The sequence below is a fragment of the Lathamus discolor genome, chromosome 1, assembly GCF_037157495.1.
Source record: "Lathamus discolor isolate bLatDis1 chromosome 1, bLatDis1.hap1, whole genome shotgun sequence".
Lineage (NCBI taxonomy): Eukaryota > Metazoa > Chordata > Aves > Psittaciformes > Psittacidae > Lathamus > Lathamus discolor.
The window spans coordinates 24,282,261-24,304,063 of NC_088884.1; the positions used below are offsets into that span (position 1 = coordinate 24,282,261).

At 36.0% G+C, this 21,803-nt stretch overlaps 1 protein-coding gene across 9 annotated transcripts in view; it reads left to right on the plus strand.

Moving 5' to 3' along the window:
- BRD1 (bromodomain containing 1) overlaps window positions 1-21,803 on the plus strand; it is a 70,612-nt gene that overhangs the window by 21,030 nt on the left and 27,779 nt on the right. For all 9 annotated transcript variants that reach the window (XM_065665309.1, XM_065665315.1, XM_065665302.1 and 6 more), the window contains 5 exons: window positions 6,984-7,140; window positions 12,988-13,119; window positions 15,938-16,066; window positions 17,475-17,787; window positions 18,587-18,847. In XM_065665309.1, the coding sequence (XP_065521381.1) occupies window positions 6,984-7,140; window positions 12,988-13,119; window positions 15,938-16,066; window positions 17,475-17,787; window positions 18,587-18,847 (992 nt within the window). The remainder of the gene's footprint in view (window positions 1-6,983; window positions 7,141-12,987; window positions 13,120-15,937; window positions 16,067-17,474; window positions 17,788-18,586; window positions 18,848-21,803) is intronic.

A 21,803-nucleotide genomic window follows, 5' to 3' on the forward strand; every position in this document is an offset into this window, starting at 1 on the left:
ACGTGTTGATGGATGTCCAATGATGATTCGTCCCCTCTCTGCCCCCCCCCCCCCCCCAAAAAAAAAAGGATGGAAGTCCTGTCTCTCTCTCTCTTACTTATATATGCCTGTTTTACAAAGTGGATACAGGAATATGCTGTACAGTTTTGTTTATTTTTTTCCTCCCTGTGTGCTGGTTATTTTGCATATCCAGGTCAAAGAAGCTTAAGACAGAAATTAGTACTTATTTCTGTAAGGTACACCATGAGTATTTTTGTGTATACTCTGAGGGTTTCAGTTCACAATGATTATATATGAAATTATGCAGTTATGAAGATAAAAACTCGCGTTTCCATTTCTCAGTACTTCTGAGTTTCACTAGTTATGTGAACTTTCATTAGATTTGTCAGTTAGAGGGTGTTGCATCTTGCGTCATACCAAAAAAACATTTGAGAATGCGTTGCCTGAATGCACAAAAACTAGTAGATAGATACTGAGATATATTGGTAGATATCTAGAACAGCTAGAAAGGCAATCTTTCTTTTATCTTCTGCTGATGAGCATTTAGCCTTTTGAGATGACATTTCAAAATTGCATGTGGTATGGCTATGACTGCTACAAAAAAAGCACAGAGATATCTTTTGAGTAATTTTAAGGAAAAGTTATGACTCAGTATTATATATAGAAAGTGGCAGAAGTAAATCTATGCATGTGATTTTTCTTAGAAGACTAAGCAGGTTTTCCAGTGTGACAAAGTGTTTTTTTTTTGGTGAGTTTTTTTAAATATTTTTTTTTAATTTTGGTTTATTTTTTCCTTATCCAAAGTTTTGGAAGACCACAAACTCAGTTGCTAAAATAGAAACAAAGTCACTTGTTACAACTAATGGAGAATTGACGGAAATAACAGCGTTTTTTTAACTCTGAAGTTCAATATTCTACTTTCCTATCCAAGAAGAATCTTACAAGCTGCTTGATCCAGTGAAAAATAGATGCCTGGTGTCACAGTCATGTGAAGCAAGAAAAAGGACTTCCTACATGTTCAGTCAAAATCAAATACTATATTAATACTAGTAAATACAGAAAAAAAAGCAGGGACCTAGAGAGACTTTCAGGCTTCAGAAGATGTATCAGTAGATAAAATATATACTGTTGGATTGTTGGATTCTCAGCATAGAGAAAAGCAAATTCAACAACTAGAACTTTAAAACATACCACTTAAAAGGAAGAGCTGCAAGATGTTTAAACGTTGCATTTGACTAGTGAGGGAAGGGATTCAGGAATGGGGCATTCCTGTTTTTTCAAATCTTCAATACAAAATCTGGAAAGCAGTTACAATTAGGAAAGTGTGTATTTGTCACACAGGGATTCTGCAGGCTTGCTTAGAAATTTAAATGAAATCACTGTCAGCCTTTTCAATATTTGATATGTACCCTGCTGTGTACACCACTGACTTTGGCTAGTTATAAAAGAAACCTTACCATTACCCTTTGTCAAAAGGAACTAAAGGTATGCAAATTGACTCCAGTTTTATATAGTTATTCATCTGCTGGTGTTGCCTTTAAAGCTGATGGAAAGGGTTTGTTTGGGGTTGGCTTTTTTGGTTCTTTTTTTTTTTAGTTAACAAATCATACAGTAAACAGTATTTTTATTGAGGGAGGGAATAACAAAAACATGCACAGCAACAAAACTGTCCACTGCTTAAAAAAACCCCAAACTGTATTGAAAGGTGAGTTTTACACATACTGTTAGACAAGCAGCTGCTGCCAAAGGATCTCTGTGGGACGAGTAGGGTTTCATCTGTCCAAGCAGGCTTTCTCATCTTTGAAAGCTGAAGTTTTTGGATACGGAGCTGGGAGAAATTGTTGGCAAGGCCCCAGAGTATTTCCATTTCCCAAAATAGATACTTCCATAGCTTTTTATTCTGAGTTGGTCTGTTTAGGGTTTGGTGTTTTGGTTGGTTTTGTGGTTGGTTTTGTTATTTTTTTTCTTCTTATTCTCTTCCAGTTAGTCTCTTTGGAATTGCTGTAATTGTTTGTAGGTACTTTTTGTCTTTCTTGCTTCCTATGAACCTCGGTATGTTCTGTGGAACTTTGCTGAGCAAGGCTTGAACATTACAGTGTTCTTCAAATTTAGTGTACTTTGTTACAATTTGTTCAATTTGGATTGTTTTTGTTTTTGTTTTGTTCTGACAGGTTTTAGAAACTTATCTACAATCTTTGTGTGGGGAAAATAGGGATATTTTATTTGCCCAGTGAAGTGGAACATCATTTGATTGTTCATGGGTATTATTATAGGTCAAGAGAAACTGGTACTTCAGTGATACTAAATATCTTAGAGTATAATTTAGTTTTTCTAGTCTAGCTGTACTTTTGATACAGCTGTAATGGTAAAGGAAGATGCAAAATAAGAAATTGATGAAAGTGGAGGCTCAGGACGAGTATAGTTAATTAAACTATGTTTGGTTCATGTTTAAAAATTGATTTGGTTTAGTGGGTATTTGGTCTTTCTTAATCTAAAATGTTCATATTCAGTTCCTTCTGCCTAAATTACTATTGTAATAGTCAGAATCATGTATTTGCTTAAGGAAGTTTTCCCTACAGTTTGTATTTCAAGAACCTGTGAATGGAGAGGTGCTGTAGAAGTCTTGATACAGTGTAACACTGAAATGATATCCCTGGGGTTAGAAAGCACATGGGGTTTGTGGAGTGGTTAGTGATGATTAATAGAAAAGTGGCTGATTATATTTCACTGGCTTTCCGGCGTTAAACTGCCGCATAGCTTAGTCACCAGAAATACTGCTTTCACTTCTCTTGCAACCAGTTGCTGTAGTTGCCACAGTGACATGTACCTGAAACTGGGAGAGGAAGGGGTTTGTGAGGGGGAATAACAAAGCTGTGAGATTGCTAATATGACAAGAGCACATCTCTTCATGTTGGTGAAAATTATTTTATGTATTTATCTAAAGATGAGGGAATAACACTCAGCTTTTTCTGAATGCTTTGACCAGTGCATTGGGAGTATTACTCTTTGCAGGGTAGATGATCCATCAAAAGTCTCTGAGGAGAGGGTTAGCTTAGAGCAGCTGATAAAGTTTCTTACCAAAGCTGTTGCATGTTAACTTTCATTTTAAGTTTAATTATTTGAATCTTACTCTTTCAAAAATAACCTGTTTCCTCTCCTCATCCTTCCGTTGTTTTTGTAAATGCAGAGTTGGTTTAGTGCTGTAATTTACACTTTTGCCTGAACTAAGGTTTGAGGCTGGATACTGCAGGTGCTATTTGAAAGGTTCATCTGAAGAGGGATCTCTGCCTGTTTAAATACAAGCATGGAATTGTATGGTACGTCCATATGGTGTTTGTAGTGGGTGTCACAGTGGTTTACAGTTGGATACCAGTGGAACTGAGGAAGGGAAGTAGTACTGGCTTCCTCACTTGCCTGTGGCACAGATAAAATGGTCATGAAAAATGTTTTGACATCTGTGTAGTCTTGGAATGTAGCCCCAAAAGGGAAAAAACAAGAGGAAGCATGACTGGTGTTGCCAAAACATCAAAAGGGTGCAGTGGTCATGAGTTTGAAGCCTAATGCTTCTTTCATGGGACCAGATACATACAGCAGCTACTGTATTTCATGGGAGCATGGCCACCTTTTAAAGAATTTTTTAGTTCTTCTTTCAGTTTATTTTAAATAACTGATAAGTTGGGGGAAGAACAACATTCTGTGAGACACACTGAGCTCTATCTTAAGGCCTCAGAATAATGGTTCAGGCTGCAGCACCTGACAGTATAAGAACTGTTCTGCTACAGGTTTAGCTTAATTGTGTTAATTGCTTAAATGCTTTGAGAGGAAAGCATTTAGCACTTAACATGGTCTGTTTCAGGATGCTTCTTGGGAATTTTGTCTTAACAAATGTTGAAAGGTGGACAAAGTTTAGCAAAACAATACCTTTGCTGAGGTGTTTTATGTAGTTTGGGAAGTGATCAAGGTTATGTAAACCTTGCCTCTGCATGGGGGATTTGGTGGTGTAGTGTAGCGGTTAATTGTGTCTTGTGCAAGTCAGATCCTGCATTGCAAAACTATAAAGTTTTCAAGCAGCTCTCCATTACCTGCCTCAAATACATAAATGCACACCTTTTTTTTTTTTCCCAGTATTTTTTCTTATTTTAATTACATTGCTTGAAAAAAGAGGAAGTGGAATGTGCAGCAAACTCTTCTAAGACCTTAGAGATTTTATTTTCATCATTTACAAATTAGTTCAAGCTAAGGAAGCAGAAAGGAGTTTGTTCAAGATTAGTACATATCTTTGTGCCTTATTTCATGCTTGTGTTCAGCTTCCCTGCATCTAAGTGAATCTTTGTGAGAACCACTTTCCCAATGCGGTAGCACTATCAGAAGTGGGAGCTTCAAATCAGTACACTGTCTGTGCTACCTTAGGGGTTCTACAGCAGCAGATGAATCATGTTGTATTTCTCCAAAATGGTTGTATTGTCTATCAAAATTTCAAGCTTTTCAAACAGTGAAAGTCGACATGGAAGTATCTGACTAAAAAGGTGATCAAAGTACTGCACTATATTTAGTGGGTTCTCAGGGGCTAACAGCAGATACAACATCCTTATTATATCACTAAGATAAATGTGGAGGCTCTGTATATAACTTGCCTTGTGAAGAGCCTCTGACCTCTGTATTTTGAGAAATTAAGGGGTGATTAGTGCTATATTGCCACTACCAAAGTCTGATTTCCAAATGAAATATTTACAGGCAGTATTTGGTTTTATTTAGAGAGAGCAGTAGATTCCTACCCCTTGTAAGGTCATTTCTGCACTCCAAATTACTTTCTTTGTATTTTGAGAGTTTGAAAATATCTTCTGTGAATATCTTTGCTAAGCTTATTCTTGCACTTTACTATTATAATTGTCTATGAATAGAATGGTTTGTAATGTGAATGGGCAAATGTACTTAAATGTACTTCAAGCTGTAATTAAAGATATTTGTTTAGTCTTGCCACATCTGATGGGCATGAAGCCAAGGCACCTTTCTTCATGTTAAGTTATGATTCTCTGATCTTTCCAAATAGGTGTATATTTGAATGTGCTTTTTTGGCTCAGTTCAGTAGGTTTTGCTGTTTCCAAGAGAGATGTGAAATTAATTATTTCAGTTTTATTGCATTCTGTAATTAATTGTAATTCTGTTGTGTTTGAAGTTTAATAGCGTCACATCAAAGTCTGTTTTGCATTGAGTAAGTCTTTGTGGAGCCTGCCTCTGCTCTTCAGTGAAAGACTTACAAGACAGTCGTAAATTCATCTGCAGACTTTCTAAGCTTTAAGTTAAGGTAAAATGCCTAACTGGCTTAGTTGCTAATTGAAAAATAATGCCACTGAGGAACCAAGGGACACAATGGCACCGTATTTTGAAGAAAACCTGTGTTTGCGCTGCCTTTACCCTGTGATGACTGAAAGCAGTGTGGCTAGTTAGCATAGCACTGAGAAGACCTATTGCACTGTACTTTCTGTGGAGACCCAGAAAAACAACCAGGGCTAGGTGAACTTTGAACTTGGGATGAACTCACTTGTGTGCCTGTCTGAAAAAATGTCATTCAAGTTTTTAAGGCATTCATACAACGCGTTGTAGCTAAGGTTTACTTCTAGCATTACATTCTGCTTAGGTGTTTGACTGCTTCTACCATTTACCTGTGAAACTACGTTATTCCAAATATTAAAAGGGAAAAAGCAGAACAATACTAATATGCGTATATGTTTGTGATTTTTATTTAAATGCCTTGTGGTAGTGCTCTGCAAATCAGACACTTCTTGAATTTAAGTTTTCCTATTTTGGTATTAAATTTTATTGGAGAATCTCTGATAAGTATACTGTCCATTGTAGAGTTTTGCTATGGGCAGTAATACACTGAGTGAAGAACCAACAGATTCTGTTCATTGATATTATCCTTTCTGTAACTGGTTTTAAGTCCAGCTCAGAGAAATCCTTTTCTCTCGCCAGGTCACCCCTGCCCCAAAATGAATGAACAATTCCTCTGACAATAACAGGGGGTTGGTGCCTTAGGACATCTTAAGTTAATTTTGCAAGGGCTGCCAACAGTGACAAATCCTGCAATATCATACAAAGACTAAACCTTTTCATTCTACAACCATTATCTTTTAGAATTATTATTTTATGTTATTTCAAGACACTGCAGGCACAGGGTTGAAGATCTGTTTCAGATAAACTTTTTTTTGGTGCAAGTCTTGGGATGTTAGTGTTGTGTGTGAGTCAGTGTGTCATTGTTTAAGAGTCAAGGTTGTGAATTTCTTGCGGTACTTCACTAGAGTATTTGTAAACAGTATATGTAAACAATATTTGCATCTTCTAAAAAATAACTATGGAGAAAATACTGGTTGTTTAATCAGTATACAGCGCTTAACTGTTCGTATGATCCTCTCTTGCATCTTCTCTGTGTGGATATTTTCTTTGTATGTGTGGAGTAAAATAGTAAGTGTTGTTCTGGTTTACATTTTTTGTTCACTTTACCAAAAATGTAAATGAATAATGCAAGCTTTTTGTTGCATGCTTTTTTGTAAAATGTTTGAAGATACATTGTCTTTAAGATAAACTACTAATTCTGTGTGAAGATAGCAAGGAATGATCTGAAAACTTTTGTAGGGATTTAGAGTTTTATTTCTGATTTTAATAGGAAAACTATTGTGAAACTTACATAAAGCTTTATTCTCAGCCCTAATCTGGGATTGCTCTTGGATAATGATAATGAAAAAATACACTTTAGCTTTATAAAGTAATGTATTTAGTAGAAATTGCAGTGATAAGCAGATGCATGTGATTGTAATTGACTGCTCAGAAATAGTTGTACTGAAATGGATGTCATTGAAAGAAATTAGTAATACAGTGATCACTGATGTTACATATTCATGTTATATCTGATGTTTAATTTCCATAGACAAATACATTGTATGCTTTGCTGTTTAAAATACAATATCAGTTTTTCCATATTTTAGATTAAATAAGATTATGAATCAGGTGGCCATTCAGCGGAAGAAGCAATTTGTTGAACGAGTGCACAGTTACTGGTTGCTTAAAAGACTGTCTAGGAATGGTGTTCCTCTGTTGAGAAGGCTGCAGTCCAGTTTACAGTCACAAAGAAACACACAACAGGTATGTGACCCACTTTTTACTAATAAGAAGAAATCAGAAAATCTTTATTTTAGAGTAAAAAAACTAACCAGGAAAGATACCAGAGTGAAGACTTTCTCTTACTCAGGACTGAGTAAATTCTTCACCTTATTTTTAAGTAATACGTCCCATATTGGGAATGGGGGATTATCTAATCCTTTTGAGACGTGAAAAGAAAAATATTTCTGCAAGATTTTGGGTTTTTTTTGTGTGTGTATGTTGGTTTGTTTTTTTTGGTTTTGCTTAAATGTTTCACAAAAGCACAGTCACTGAAACTATCCCGATATCAGTGTTCATTGATTAGTATTGTAGTTTTTTGGAACTCAGTGTGCTGTGGGTTATTAAAATAAATCTAGTATTAAGTACATGAAAAAGTGCAAAGTGAATGTCATCTTTGACGCTTATAGCTCAGAAAACCTGGGATTTTTGCGGAGTAGAGGTTAGGCATTCTAGTTTACAGTCTTCAAATTCAGATCCTTATTACCCATCTTGTTCAGCAGTAACAGAATAAAGAGCAAGTTGTTGACGAAGATCAAAGACGAGTTTCCACTCTTAATTTTGACATAGTTAAGTGGAATTATAGACAAGCATAAATTTATGCTGGTATTTTGTTCAGGTAAAAATCATTCTAGCTAAAATACGTCTAGGCTGATTAAAGTTGCATGAATTTAGCAGTCAGAATTGCTGAAAAACAATGAAGCAGGCACTCCAGATGTATGTCATGCAGAAGGTGATACACCTCTGCTTCCCATTTTTGTGATGCGAGCAGCTCTTCAGTGACATTAGAGATTTTGGCTGGTCTTTGGTTCTTTTTATTCTCCAGGTGTTTAACTTCCAGTGGAACTGTTCCTATTAAATAGCCTCTAGAACTTAATGCATTTTATAATCATTTACTTGCATTACAAGCCAATGCTTGGTCACACTTGATGCTTTCTGATGTTTGGAGAGATCCTGTTGTTTTTCACTTTGTGCTGCCTCTGGTCCTGTCACAGGCAACGCTGAAAGGAGCCTGGCTCCATCCTCTTTACACCCTCACTTCAGATGTTTATATACACTGGTGAGATCCCCCCGGAGCCTCCTCTTCTCCAGGCTAAACAGTCCCAGCTGTCTCATTGTTTTCAGAGCTGAGATGCTCAACTTCCTTTTCGTGGAATTTAGGTGGATTCCTTTTAGATGGCATTAAGTTTTAATATAAATTGGCCACTTGTTCATCTTTCTTTCATTGCTTCTGTATTACTCCATTTTAATACCATTTTGGGGTGCCGTAACTTCTGTAAAATATTTTGCATTCTACTTTAAATTTCTAATCTTTTAGTCCTTTATGAGAAGATTCTATTCTGAAGAGCTGTGCCTGGCGGTTACCTAATAATAGAAGAAATTATATTATTCAGATAGTAGACTGCTGGGTTGTTTTTTTTAAATGAGCTTGAGTCCTTAAAAATAATAAAATCAAGCACCAAAGTTTTGAGGGTTATGTGGCAGTATAGACCTAGGCTATAGTTAGTGTCTGAAAAAAATACACTTAATGGTGGTAGGTGGGAGGTACTTTTCCTATTGAGATGGCCTAATGAGTCTGTGACATTTCTAAATATTTAAATAGTAGCTACCAAAATAAAAGATAATTATTGAAGTTGGATTATGATTCTGTGATTCTATAATAAGGGTTAGGAGCTGTTTAGAATCTGTTTGCATTTTTTGCACTCCTGTACAAACACTATTTATTTCTTTTCAGAGCTATGAACTATTCCTTAGAAAATATTTTCTAAATTAATTGGAAACTGTTTATACTGGTTTATAAAAAATGCGGGTAGTTCTGAAACTTTATTTGTAAAAACTTCTATTAACTTTGTAAAGAAAAAGCAATTTTCAAGCAGAGCTGAGTATTAAATGATTCTATTGATAAAAAATATATAGATGGTAGTGCTTTTCAGTGAGTAGGGAGTATCCTGTGACATGGCAGGATTGTATGACATTGCCCATACCATCTTCAATAAGTATTTGGAATGCCTATTAAAGTAGTCATAACTGTAAAGCATTTGATGCATTAGTCATCTTAATTTTTCCAAGTATAAACCAAACCAGAATGAAGACTTTAATAAACAGCAGTGCCATGGCTGTTTTGAGAATGCGTCAAAGTTTTTGAAATATAGATGGTAATTCATTTCAGTCTAGATGGGAAAATTCTGTTAATCTCATTTTATGTGAGCGGTCAAAACATCAAGAAACCCGAATAGGTTTTCAGTCAGTCAGGGGAACATAAACACTGATGTCATACAGATTCAGAGAAGATTTTTATTTAATTAATTAATTATTGTTTTAATTTAAACTGAAAAGAAATATTACTATGAGGAACCAAAACCCTGAAAATGGTTTCAGGATGCCTAGTGGAGGTTAGCTTTGATCCCTCTCTAAATATTGTTTACAAATTTGGCAGGGGGAGAAGGGTTCATGATTTATGGTTGCTTCCTAATGAACGTTTTTCAGATCTTAATTGTGATATGCTTTTGGAGGTGATGTTTTATCAACTAGAAGTTATAAACCAGGCAAGAAGATCTTGGCTTATATGCTACCCCACAATCTTCAGGAAAAAGGAACCATCTGAAAGAACGGTTTATACTGTCACTTCTCTCTCCACCTAGAAATTCAGGAAGGTTATTGGAAATACGCTAATAAATTTATATCCCTTTTTTTTTTTTCTGTAATTAAAGAATGCTTCACTAAAAGTAAGGCATGCAATCTAAGTGTGGTAGCTTGCTGCTGTAGTGAGATTGATTTAAAGCTGCTCTTACTATAGTATGTAATAAACTGCTGTGAGAGAAACAAAGTAGAAGGTGCTGGTGACTAAGGTCATATCAGCACTGAAGATTTCAGTAAGAACACAAGTTGCAACCGCTAAATGGTTTTCACTGATTGGCATACAGGTGCCAGCAGAGGGTCTTCATGAAACTAATTGTATTGACCAAGATCCAATTTCATCACTATTGGAAACAGAATTTCCAATTATGTTTTTGTTTGGCTCATATCAGTTACAGTCTGTGTAGGGAGTGAGGCTGTCCCCATGTACTCACATCTAGGGGAAGGAGTGGTCTGTTGGTGCACTGACAGTGTTCCTACTAGTGGGCAGAGACTGGTAGCATGCTCATGGGGAGAGCTGGAGCTGAAGACCTGTTCTCAGTTGATCCATGTTCTGTGTGTAGATGTAGAAGTATTTTCCTCTTCCCTCAGTATTAATAAATGTGTCAGTTACGGCTTTTTTTTTTTTTTTTTTTGTAGGTAATACTTGGTGTTCAGAAAGAGCTGAGTCCATCAGAAAATGCCACAAAGTTTCTTTCTAAATTTTTCTGTGTTGTCTGCCAGAAGAAACTTCCTGGCTTTGTTACAGAAAGAAAGATTTGGAAGAACTCTTTACCAGGAAAGTTAATAGAAACTTTCCTTGCCAAAAAGCTTATGAAAACTAAAAATTTTAAAAGGAACTATTTTTATCCAAGTTTTTACTAGTTAGATATTGGAAACCAGTTCATCATGCTCTCTTCAGCTTGCCTGGATCTTCTAATCTAACTAAACTATATATAATAAATAGCTTAGGGTGAGGAGGGTTTATCTCAGCAATTGTTACTGTGTCTGCCAACACTAATTTGCATAGAAGTGTCAGAAAATTGGAGGCTTACTATTAACCTCCAAGCTGGAATGACATTTAAGGTGGGAGTATATGTGCACACAAAAAGAAAGCAAGCAAGGTGCTCTTAGTAGTCACATCTGCAGATTTGCACCTGCCTGCCTATTTTATGGAATGAAATTGGTTAAACAACTGGTTCAACCAAAGGAATGATTTCTTTCTTTTCATGTTTTTAAATACCTTCAAATTTAGTCAAATCCTAAAGTCTCAAGTGAACTACCCCAAGGCTTGCTGTAACAAAGTAACTACTTTATTTTTCCTTGCTTATTTAAGTTTCCTTACCCACCCTAAAACTAGCATGGTTTTGTTGACTTAGCTTTGAGCAGAGTCAATTCCCAAGTTTCATGAACTGTGCAATTATAGGGTAAAGGAGTGGACTCTGGCTGGCTGCAAGCAAAGGGCAAGCCTTCCACTTTTAGCAATAACCACAACTTAATTCTGGTCCTGAAAAACAGTAAAGCTATGGAAAAATTGTATAGCAATGTCAGTTAACAGTTAGGTTACTTTTCCACACATGGGACTTACACTCAGAACTGAAGGGGTCTAGGAGAACAGCAGTTGGTGGCACTGTAGACTTTCAGTCAGTCTGAGAATGTTAAGGAATTGAAAATATGGGTATTATTTTTCTCTGTCAGAATTTACTTTGCACAGTTCTGACCATCAACAGTTAAATTATGTGTCTAAGTCAAAACTTAACTCCTTAAGAGAAATTATAACTGTCAGTAGTAATTGTCATTAGAAAAGGGAACTAGAATTTTCTAGCCACAATTTTTCAAACTTTCTAAAGAGGAACAAACTGCTGTTTCCAGGTTGCTGTACTGTAATACAGAGATAGTTGATAGTTAAGTATTTTCAACTTCGCTAAAGTCAGAGATTTGAATAAAACTAACTTATAGCTTCCGCAGATACTTGCCTTTATTTTACAAAGTGTATAAAGCAATAAAATACGATGCAGATCATAGAATCATAGCGCTTACAAAGCTATTCAGTATTCTTTTTTTAACTGCCACTTTTTACGATTCTATTTTTGGGAAACTTTTGTCTGAAAAATTGCACAAGCTTCCTTTAAAGTGCCTGTAATATTTCTAAATTATCCTTCTGTTAAGGAGGTTTCTCCTTCGAGTGTAACAATTTGTAATGGTGGGTTTTGTTCGTCTGCTCAGACTTTTTTATTCTTCTGTTTCTTACAACTTAAGAGAATTTTTTGTTTGCTTTAGTTTTAAAAAATATTTGACAATTACATATCAAGTGGATATTGCATTATGCTAGTTACAGGCAAGCATGCAAAGTTTTAGATCTCTTTTTGAGATTCTTTTATAAAATATTCATTTTAAATGTAATCATTTTCCAACCCAGATGTTTCTTTCGTGTACTTGGTACTAATATGAGGACTTCCACTTCGTTATGGCCTTGTTTCTTGTGAATTACAGATACTGTTTGAATACTGTAGGTGGTATTCCAATATCCTCCTTTTCCTTACGAAGAATATTCAAAAAAAGAAAGGCTCTGTTTTCTGTATGTGCAAATCAAACTAAATATTGCAAGTGTTCAAATACTGCTTCTTCCTAAAAATATGTGAATTGTTTCATCAGTTCACTGAAAGGTGGTGTTTACTGCATTACCCATTTGCTGTACCACATAAAGTTACTATAAACTGCTTTTTATTTCCTGTCCTCAGAAGTTGTAGTGATTTCGTTCTGTTACAAGTGTGCCCTAATTCTGGGTGCGGAGGAGGTGGACTGTGTTGAGTACAAGAAGAATTTGTTTCTCACAGGCTTGAGTTTCTGAAGAAGCTGATGATCTTCACGTGATTTGGATTTTAATGTAAAAATACTGAATCTTATTTTGCAGCCTGTTATATTGCTGCATTGCTGTTTACTGTATTGCTTTCTCTGATGTAAATAGCCTTTACCATAGGATTGCTTCCTAGTTTTTGTAGGTTTTGTTTTCAGCTAGATGGCTGAGAAACTCTAGAAGATACCCTGATCAGAGGTCTTCTTTTGTTGCAGTATGAAGCTTATGATCAAGTGCCTTAGCTATTAGACAGTAGTTTCTCTTTTCCTGGAAATACATTCTGTAATTACATATAGCATAGCTTAAAAAAACAGGTTAGTGTTCCTTATGTCATGGAAACCTTTTGATTCTTTTCTTAGAGAGAAGACGATGAAGAAATGCAAGCCTTAAAAGAAAAATTGAAGTACTGGCAAAGGCTGCGCCATGATCTTGAAAGAGCACGTTTGTTGATTGAACTTATACGTAAGCGTGAAAAATTAAAAAGAGAACAGGTAAAGGGAATTTTTAATTTGGTGAAACTTTACTGAAGAAAAGATAGTTTAAGTATTCTCACACACAGTTTTTTCAATAGAAAGATTGCAGTGTTTGTCTTCTAATCCTCACGTAGCATCAAGAAAAGTGCATGCGTGCACTCATGCAACCTGTTTAAGATGCATAAAATTATCATAGAATCACAGAATGGTTTGGGTTGGAAGGGACCTTCCTGGTCCAGTGCCCCTGCAATCAATGAGGACATCTTCAACTAGATCATGTTGTTCAGAGCTCTGTCCAACCTGACCTTGAATTTTTCCAGGGATGTGACATCTGTCATTTCTCTGGGCAACCTGCTCCAATGTTTCACCACTGTCATTGTAAAAAAATTCTTACGTGTAGTGTAAACCTACCCTGGTTTAGTTTACAACCATTATCTTTTGTCCTGTTACAAGAGGCTGTACTAAAAAGTTTGTCCCCATATTTTTTAATAAACCCTCATTAAATACTGAAAGGTGCAGTAAGGTTTCCCTGGAGCCTTCTCTTCTCCAGCCTGAGCAACCCGTTTTCTTAGTAGGAGAGGTGTTCCAACCCTCTGATCATTTTTGTGGTCCTCCTCTGGACCCTCTCCAACAGGTCCATGTCTTTTCTGTGTTGGAGGCCCTAGAACTGTACACAGTGCTTCAAGTGGGGTCTCATGAGAGCAGAGTAGAGGGGCAGAATCACCTCGCTCAACCTGCTGGTCATGCTTCCTTGAAAGCAGCCAAGTCTGTAGTTGGCCTTTCAGGAATGGGCACACACTGCCAGCCTGTGTCCAGTTTTTCATCCACCAGTTCCCCCAAGTCCTTCTTCACAGGGCCTTAATATGGCTTCTAGGAGGATCTGCTCAATTTTTTGCCCAGGTACAGAGGAGAGGCTGACAGGTCGGTAGTTCCCAGAGTCCTCCTTTCTACACTTTTTAAAAATGGGTTCAATGCTTCCCTTTTCCAGTCTCTGAAGACTGCACCCGACCACCATGACTTTCAGATATCTTAGAGTGCCTTGGCAACCACATCAGCCAGTTCCCTCAGGACTCTGAGATGCATCTCATCAGCTCCTATAGACTTACATGTATTCAGGTTACTCAAATGGTCACGAACCTGATCTCTTACAGTGGGAGGGACTTCGCTTCCCCAGTCCTTTCCTTGAGGTCCATCTAGTTGAGAGGTGTGGGGAAAGAGAGCGCCTGTGAAGACTGAGGCAAAAAAGTTGTTGGGTACCTCAGCCTTCTCTTCATTCGTTGTTACCAGTTTGCCAGTCACATTCCTGGGGGGTATGCTTTCTTTTACTTTCTTTTTCTGGTTGACAGACCTGTAGAAGCCCTTCTTTTATTCTTTGTGACCATTGCCTTGCTGACCCCATCACTACGCAGCAGAGCAGCGTCCCTTGTGAACAGCCTATAGCCATCGATAGTCACACTCCAGCTATGATATTCACCCCAGCATTTTTCAGTAATGACAACTAGGTCATAGCTTTCTAGCATCACAGTGGCATCCAGCTTCTCCTGCTTGTTGCCTGTGCTGTGTGCATTTTTATAGAGAAATTGTTTAACAGGCCGTTCTGTTAGGCTTGCAAATATGATTGGTTTCTGAAGAAGTGTAGAAAATTTAATCTCTTTATGTTTTCCTAATACATGTGCCTGTACTGAGTAGCACTTCTATTCTTCTATCACTAAAACCATGGGGAAAAAAAAAAAAAAATCCCTAAACCTGCATCTATGTCCTACAACGTTCTACAGTTAACATTGCTGGGAGAAGAGATTTGAGGAAGTGGTGGTGCAGAAAGATAGTATTTTATATGAAAACTGTGAAAGCAAGATGTTTGTACTTACAAGTTTTTAATTGTCCTTATAAAAACACAATTCCATTTTTACTGTTTGCAAGCTGTACACATTCATTGCAAGCTAATACAGTTTGTAATTCTTGAGTGCTTTCTGGAATTCCATGCATCATTCTTGAACATTCACTTATCACTTGCAATACATATGTATTATGTGTTGTTATTTATAAACATGTATTTTATGCATGTGGTTGTATGTGTATACTTTGTTTACATGTTTCCATAATATGTGTACACGCACACCGTTAATGTGTCATTAAGTGTTTACTTTTGCTGTAACAAAACTATTTCGATGTTGATAACTCTACAAATGGGCTGAAAATAAAACTGGAGAGGAGTTGTAATATTGTAAAAAATAATGTTCTGAAGGATGAGCAAGTATTTGAAGATGTTGATTCTGTTTATCTAAATTTTTTTCTTGGAATTTATATAGCATGTTATCTTTGAAATTACTCTTTGTTTTGATCTGGTGTAACTTACAGATGTTCAGCAAATTCTCTTTCTACATTTTGAACGTCGCACTGAAACTGAAATTTAATTTTAAACATGTTACCTTTAAATTCTTGTTATTACAACTGTATACAATTTTATTACAATTACAATTAGTATTGTTGACAAAATAGGAAGCTGTTCTTGTATAACATCTTTTCAAACAAAAGAAATACAGTTAAAAATGGGAACAAAATAGATTTATAGGTAAAATACAAATTTCAGTTCTGAGATGCTGAAATTAAGTGTACAATGAAGGGATGAGAATATTTTTTTTCCTACAAAGTCATTAGCTGAAAATGGGTGTCAGACAAATGCAAACTGATGATATTAAAAGTAGCATTGAACTCATTTAGCTAAATATATTTGTGGTGTTTCATATCTGAAGTACTATAGTATTGCTGCAAAGCAACTTTAAAATGGTATCTTAAGGAATAATAATGCTTAATTGGATAATTACTACTTCTGTAGGTCAAGATTGAGCAGATTGCTATGGAACTTCAGCTTACTCCATTCACTGTACTTCTGCGATCAGTTCTGGATCAGCTGCAGGAAAAGGATTCTGCTCGGATATTTGCTCAGCCAGTGAACCTTAAGGAGGTATGGTTTAAGCCGTATTTCCTTGTGCTTATGTAGGACTTGGTGGCACTTAAATACAAGAAACAAATCACTGCATGCAGAGGTGGAAGCAGCATTGCCTTTTGAGGTTTAACCCCAGCTGGTAACTCAGAACCACGCAGCTGCTCGCTCACTCCTCTCCTTCATCCTGCCCCAGCTTCCCCTTAGGGATGGGGAGGAGAATCAAAAGAATGTAAATCCCATGGGTTGAGATAAGAACAGCCCAGTAACTAAGGTATAACACAAACCACTACTGCTACCACCAATAATAATGATGATAAGGGAAATAACAAGGGGGGAGAATATAAAACTAAAAGGGGAAAAGGAAAAGAAGACAATAAACCCAAGTGATGCGCAATACAATTGCTCGCCACCCACTGACCTATCCCCAGCCTGACTCAAGCAGCAATCTGGGCCTTTCAGATAACTCCTCCAGTTTATATACTGGGCATGACATGCTGTTGTATGGCATACCTCTTTGGCTAGTTTGGGTTAGGTGTCCTGTCTCTGCTTCCTTCCAGCTTCTTGTGCCCTTCCTCACTGGCAGAGCATGAGACTGAAAAGTCCTTGATCAGAGTAAACATTACTTAACAACGACTGAAAACATCGGTGTGTTACCAGTGTCGTTCTCAGACTAAAGCTGAAAATACAGCACTGCACCAAGCTACTAGGAAGGATAAAAACAAGCTGAACCCAGGACACCTTTTAATCTCTATTCTGATTAATTTGCATTATGACTTAGACTTTCATAGCAGGAAGTCATATTTATGCTCATATACTAAAATAAGTTCTAGGACATACATATATGGAATAACATGGTTCATATCAATCTTTTATGATAAGGTTATTTGATTAAAGCAAACTCAAAATAAAAATGTGGATACTGCATTCTTATTTTCAGGTGAAATTCCATTCACTGGGAAACTAGATAGAATGTGGGTGTGTGTATACGTATATATACAGTACTTCTATACATGTGCATAAATAACATGTAGACATGTATATATGTTTAATTTGTGTATATATGTATGTGTGCATATGCTACATACAGCCGTATATTATATGTGTACATGCATTTATAAGTATATATATATGCATAAATGCATGTATAATATACACACAACCATAGAATTACAAAAACTTGTAGATTCAGCATCTGTTAATAGAGATCTGACTTGTTACCTAAGATGCAGAATCTTGTAGTATGTAAACTTTTGCTGGTATGCGAATGTTTGCAGTATCAAGATGTGCATTTATAAGCTGCACTTCAAAGCTCTTTATTAGAGGTGTTACAAAATATGTTTTAAAATGTGGATCATTTAATAGCTAATGTTACTTTGTCTGTAGTAAGGTAATTTTACCCATTTGCGTTTTAAATGTTTATTCAAAGGTTCCAGACTATTTGGATCATATTAAACATCCTATGGATTTCTCTACTATGCGAAAACGGTTAGAGGCTCAAGGCTATAAAAACCTCAGTGAGTTTGAAGAAGACTTCAATCTTATCATAGATAACTGTATGAAATACAATGCAAAAGATACAATATTCTATAGAGCGGCAGTGCGGTTACGAGATCAAGGAGGTGTAGTTCTCAGGCAAGCTAGGCGAGATGCTGAAGGAATCGGTTATAATAACGAAACTGGAATGCACTTACCTGAACGGCCTAAACTTGAGTCACCCCAGCCTTTCTCTTGGGAAGATGGTAAGATGATTTTGGATTATCTTTAAGAGTTGCATTTTCCGTTACAATGTGTATATTCCATACAGATGATTTAAGGTTGTTGCCGTTCAGTTTGCTGAATAGATTCCTCCCTTCCCACGCAATTAAAAAATGGCTTGAAAGATACAAATGTTTCTGTTCTACTAGTTCTGTTACTAAAAATCATTGTCCAGTTTCTAGTTTTTATAATGCGAGAGGCTAATTTAACAAGATGTATGAAAAAGGTTTTTAAATTGAGTGCTTTCTTTCACGATTGTGTGTGCTTGTAAGTCATGAAAAACGACTACCAGTACACACACACACACACTTAAGCACATTCTTAAATAAATTACTGAATTAAAAAATCAAACATGTTTGTAATGCTGGGAATTAAAATAGCTTCTTTTGACATACACATCAGTTTTCGGAGGTTTTGGCAATAAAGGAGAATAATTAACATGTTTCCTTTATGACCATAATCTTGCCCTTCGACAAGAAGAAAATAATCTGTTAGGGTGGGAAGGATTAAGTATGTCTTCCTTCTGACCTTTTAATTCTTTGCTCTGCTATTTAGCTTTCTTGAGCAAAATGCTGATCAAGAAGAATAGTAATTATGTAGTAGGAATTCATTTCAACATCACTGGTGATGGTGAAGCTACTAAGACTGTAATCTAAGTAGCTTTTTATGATGTTTTTAGTTCTGGCAAGTGAATTTTATTTTTTCCTCCTTTTAGTATTACTGTTCTGGGAAACATTCTGGAAAACACTAATATATTTTCAATCATATATATTTTCACTTTAGTGGATAGGTTACTGAATCCTGCAAACAGAGCGCATATGTCCTTGGAAGAACAGCTGAGAGAGTTGCTAGAAAAACTTGATCTGACCTGTGCAATGAAATCCAGTGGGTCAAGGAGCAAAAGAGCAAAGCTGTTAAAGAAAGAAATCAGCATTATTCGCAACAAACTTAGTCAGCAACACAACCAAGCTCCTCAAATAGAATCAGGTATTGGAAGTTTTGAAGAAGAAAGTGCAACATTAGAACAAGATGGAGAAGAGGAAGGTAAGAATTTAAACCATGTTTAAACTAGTACTGTTCTGAACTTCTTCAGTCAGGTGCTTTAATAGTGTTTATTGAAGTGTAGTAAAGGAATATTATATTTAATTTTTCAATGGACAAATAGCCACTGAATCACAACAAATATTTGAAGAGTATGAGAATGATACTTTTAAACAAAATCTCCCTCCATTATATTTCAAAGTAGCAAGGCTTTTTAAAAATCTAGGTGTTAAGAAATGACAGTACAGACAATCTCATACAAGAAGAAATAGGAAATGCCCAAGTGGAAAGTATCTTTGTACTTTAAGAAATCCACTTAAATAACAAAGTATGTGTTGGGGATCATGTGAGCCTAGGTCAATGATGCTGAAAACTCTGACCATTGTGCTGTCTTTTGTAGCTGTTTTTTACTCTCTGCTTCATACTTTGGGGACAGTGGAGGGTAGGTTTGGGTTGTTAATTTAGTTTGTTTGGTTTGGTTTTTTTTTTGGGGGGGGGGGTGGTTTTTGTTGGGTTGGGTTTTTTTAACCTAGCTGTTGTTAGGACTTAACAAACTTAATGTTGTAGAATCAAGTCAGCCATATCTAACCAGTCCTTCCCCTTATGCTTTTCTTCCTCCTTAAAATATTGGTCTTGAAGCTGCACCGACTCTTGGCTGATTCCCATTTATTTCAATGAAAGCAGTATACTAGAAAGGCCTAACTTTACAGTTCAGTTGAATATTATATTTGTATTTTTAGGTTTTAAATCAGTTACTGAGATCTTCATTGCTAATTTTTAAATGCTGTCAAGAAAATCTAGTCTCAAAAAAAAGTTCTTTTGAGTTTGTTGCATGATCAGCTCGCCTCTAAAAAGCTAATTGATTTTTCTTTAGGAGAGTTAGAGATATGTTTCATTTTGCATTGAATTTCAAGTGCGTTGAATGGGAGGAGGAAAGAGCTCAAGGGAAAATGGAAGCATGGTAACAAATAAAACAGTCTGTGTGTGGTACAGCTTGATGTTCCCAAATTTTCTGAAAGGCCAGGTCAATAAAATGACTGTCCTTAACTGCCATTCAAACAGCAACTTGGATTTTAATTCTCAGTGTGACTAAGAGAATGCTTTTCAAACATAAAATTGCTTGAGATTTGAATGACAACACTAGAAAAAGTGTATGTGAATCAACACACTTACCTTGTTCTTAAGGCCATTAAGTAGTCTTAAAACATTTTATGATTTTTTTAAATTTATATGTTATTTTATTTTTAATCTTCAAGTGATGATACTACTGAATATAGTTCTTTAAGAATGTAGTTTCAGTCAGATAACTGAAATTTTTACTTCTATCTTTTCTGTGACACAGCCTTTCACTGCAGCTGTTGTGCAAGATACAGTCCAAAAGTGAGCAGTAGCTGTTTTCTTATATTCACAGTATGCTTTTTTAAAACAGAAGAGCATGATCCAGAGTTGATTGGCATTGCTGTTACAGTTCTGATCTTGTGAAGAGTAACAGTCATTAGTTCAAATCCTGATTGGAAAGTGGAAGGTACTTAAAGGAGTAAAGAAAACACATTGCCAAAAAGAAAGATGAGGAAAGAAGTAGATTCCTGTCCCCAAGATCTCTACAGGAGCTGACTTTAGAAGAGCTGTGAATTTCCCTCTAGCGGTTATGTTTTCAGTTGTGAGTCTGTGAAAAATTTGGTACCAGAATAACCCCATGAAATTTAGGGTTTAATCTCAAATTAGTTCTTGGATGGCTAAATATTTTCGTGACTATTTCCTAATTAATTTTAAGAAAATTAGAATCTGTTCACAGAGTTACCTGGGACATTCTAAACTACATGCTTTTTTAGTTTGTGCTATTTAAATTTGCTTATCTGACTGTAAATTTCATTCTAAATGCCTTCCTGAAATATTATTTACCAATTCTAATACTTACGTTCCTTCAAAATATGTGAGCATGGTTAATACTTCATTTTAACAATGTTCTTTTTAATAGGAACTATGCTCTTGCTTGATTAGACCTTAAGCAGGGGGGCAGAGACTTTCCTGCACTTAGTCATTGATTTCAAGTAAGCATTGCTGAGCCAAACCCAAAGCAATACAAGATGATATTTAATCCACTACAGATATAAGGCTTAAGCCCTTGAGGTTTTTACACCTTTTTTTTCATGTGGCATAGAAAAATCAACTAAATTTTAAAATTTTATGTGATGGCATAGATATTATATTGGTCTCATAAAATTTACTTTAGAATAAGCATCTTCTTTCCTAAGTTGTATTTTAGGAGGTTCTTTTAGAAGCTAGAAAGAAGGTTGTAACATCTTTTTGAATTGGTAATTATGGGTTAGGAAGCCCTTTAACTTGTATTTGGGACTGCTACAACAGTAGAATGTTTATTTGCCCACCTGTCGCTTGTGATGGAAAACTGAAATGGGTTTTATACACTCAGTTATATCTCCATTGTCTTTTCCCAGCATAGAAATCGTGGAATTGACTGGGCAATGATCATGTTAAAAAAAAAGGTGGGGGGGGGAGAGGGAAGAAGAAATAATGGTAGAGGGTAGTTTTTCTGACTTCTTCTATGAAGTCTGCATTGCCAAGTTGCCAACTAGTGGCTAGTCAAGCTGCAAGACTTTGGAGGTGGTGGGTTTTTTCCTCCCCCTTTTTTCCCTTCTTTTTTATAGATAAAACGTCTAGCCACACCTGTAGAAAAGCTTTTCAAGTCTTGACTTTCTGGAGATTTTATGATGCATTTTAGCTCATTTTCGTAGATCAGGTTACAGATACAGTGCAGAGTTTATGCTTATCTGATAAAAATGTGTCTTAGGCAGGTAAAGTGAATACTGATAAGGCGAAATAGATAAAGATGTATATTAAAATGTACTTGAATGGCAGTATAATTGCATTTAACAGATAACCATCCACAACCCCAGCTTTCTAGTGAAGAAAAAGAGATTTCTTAGTTTTTAGTTAATGA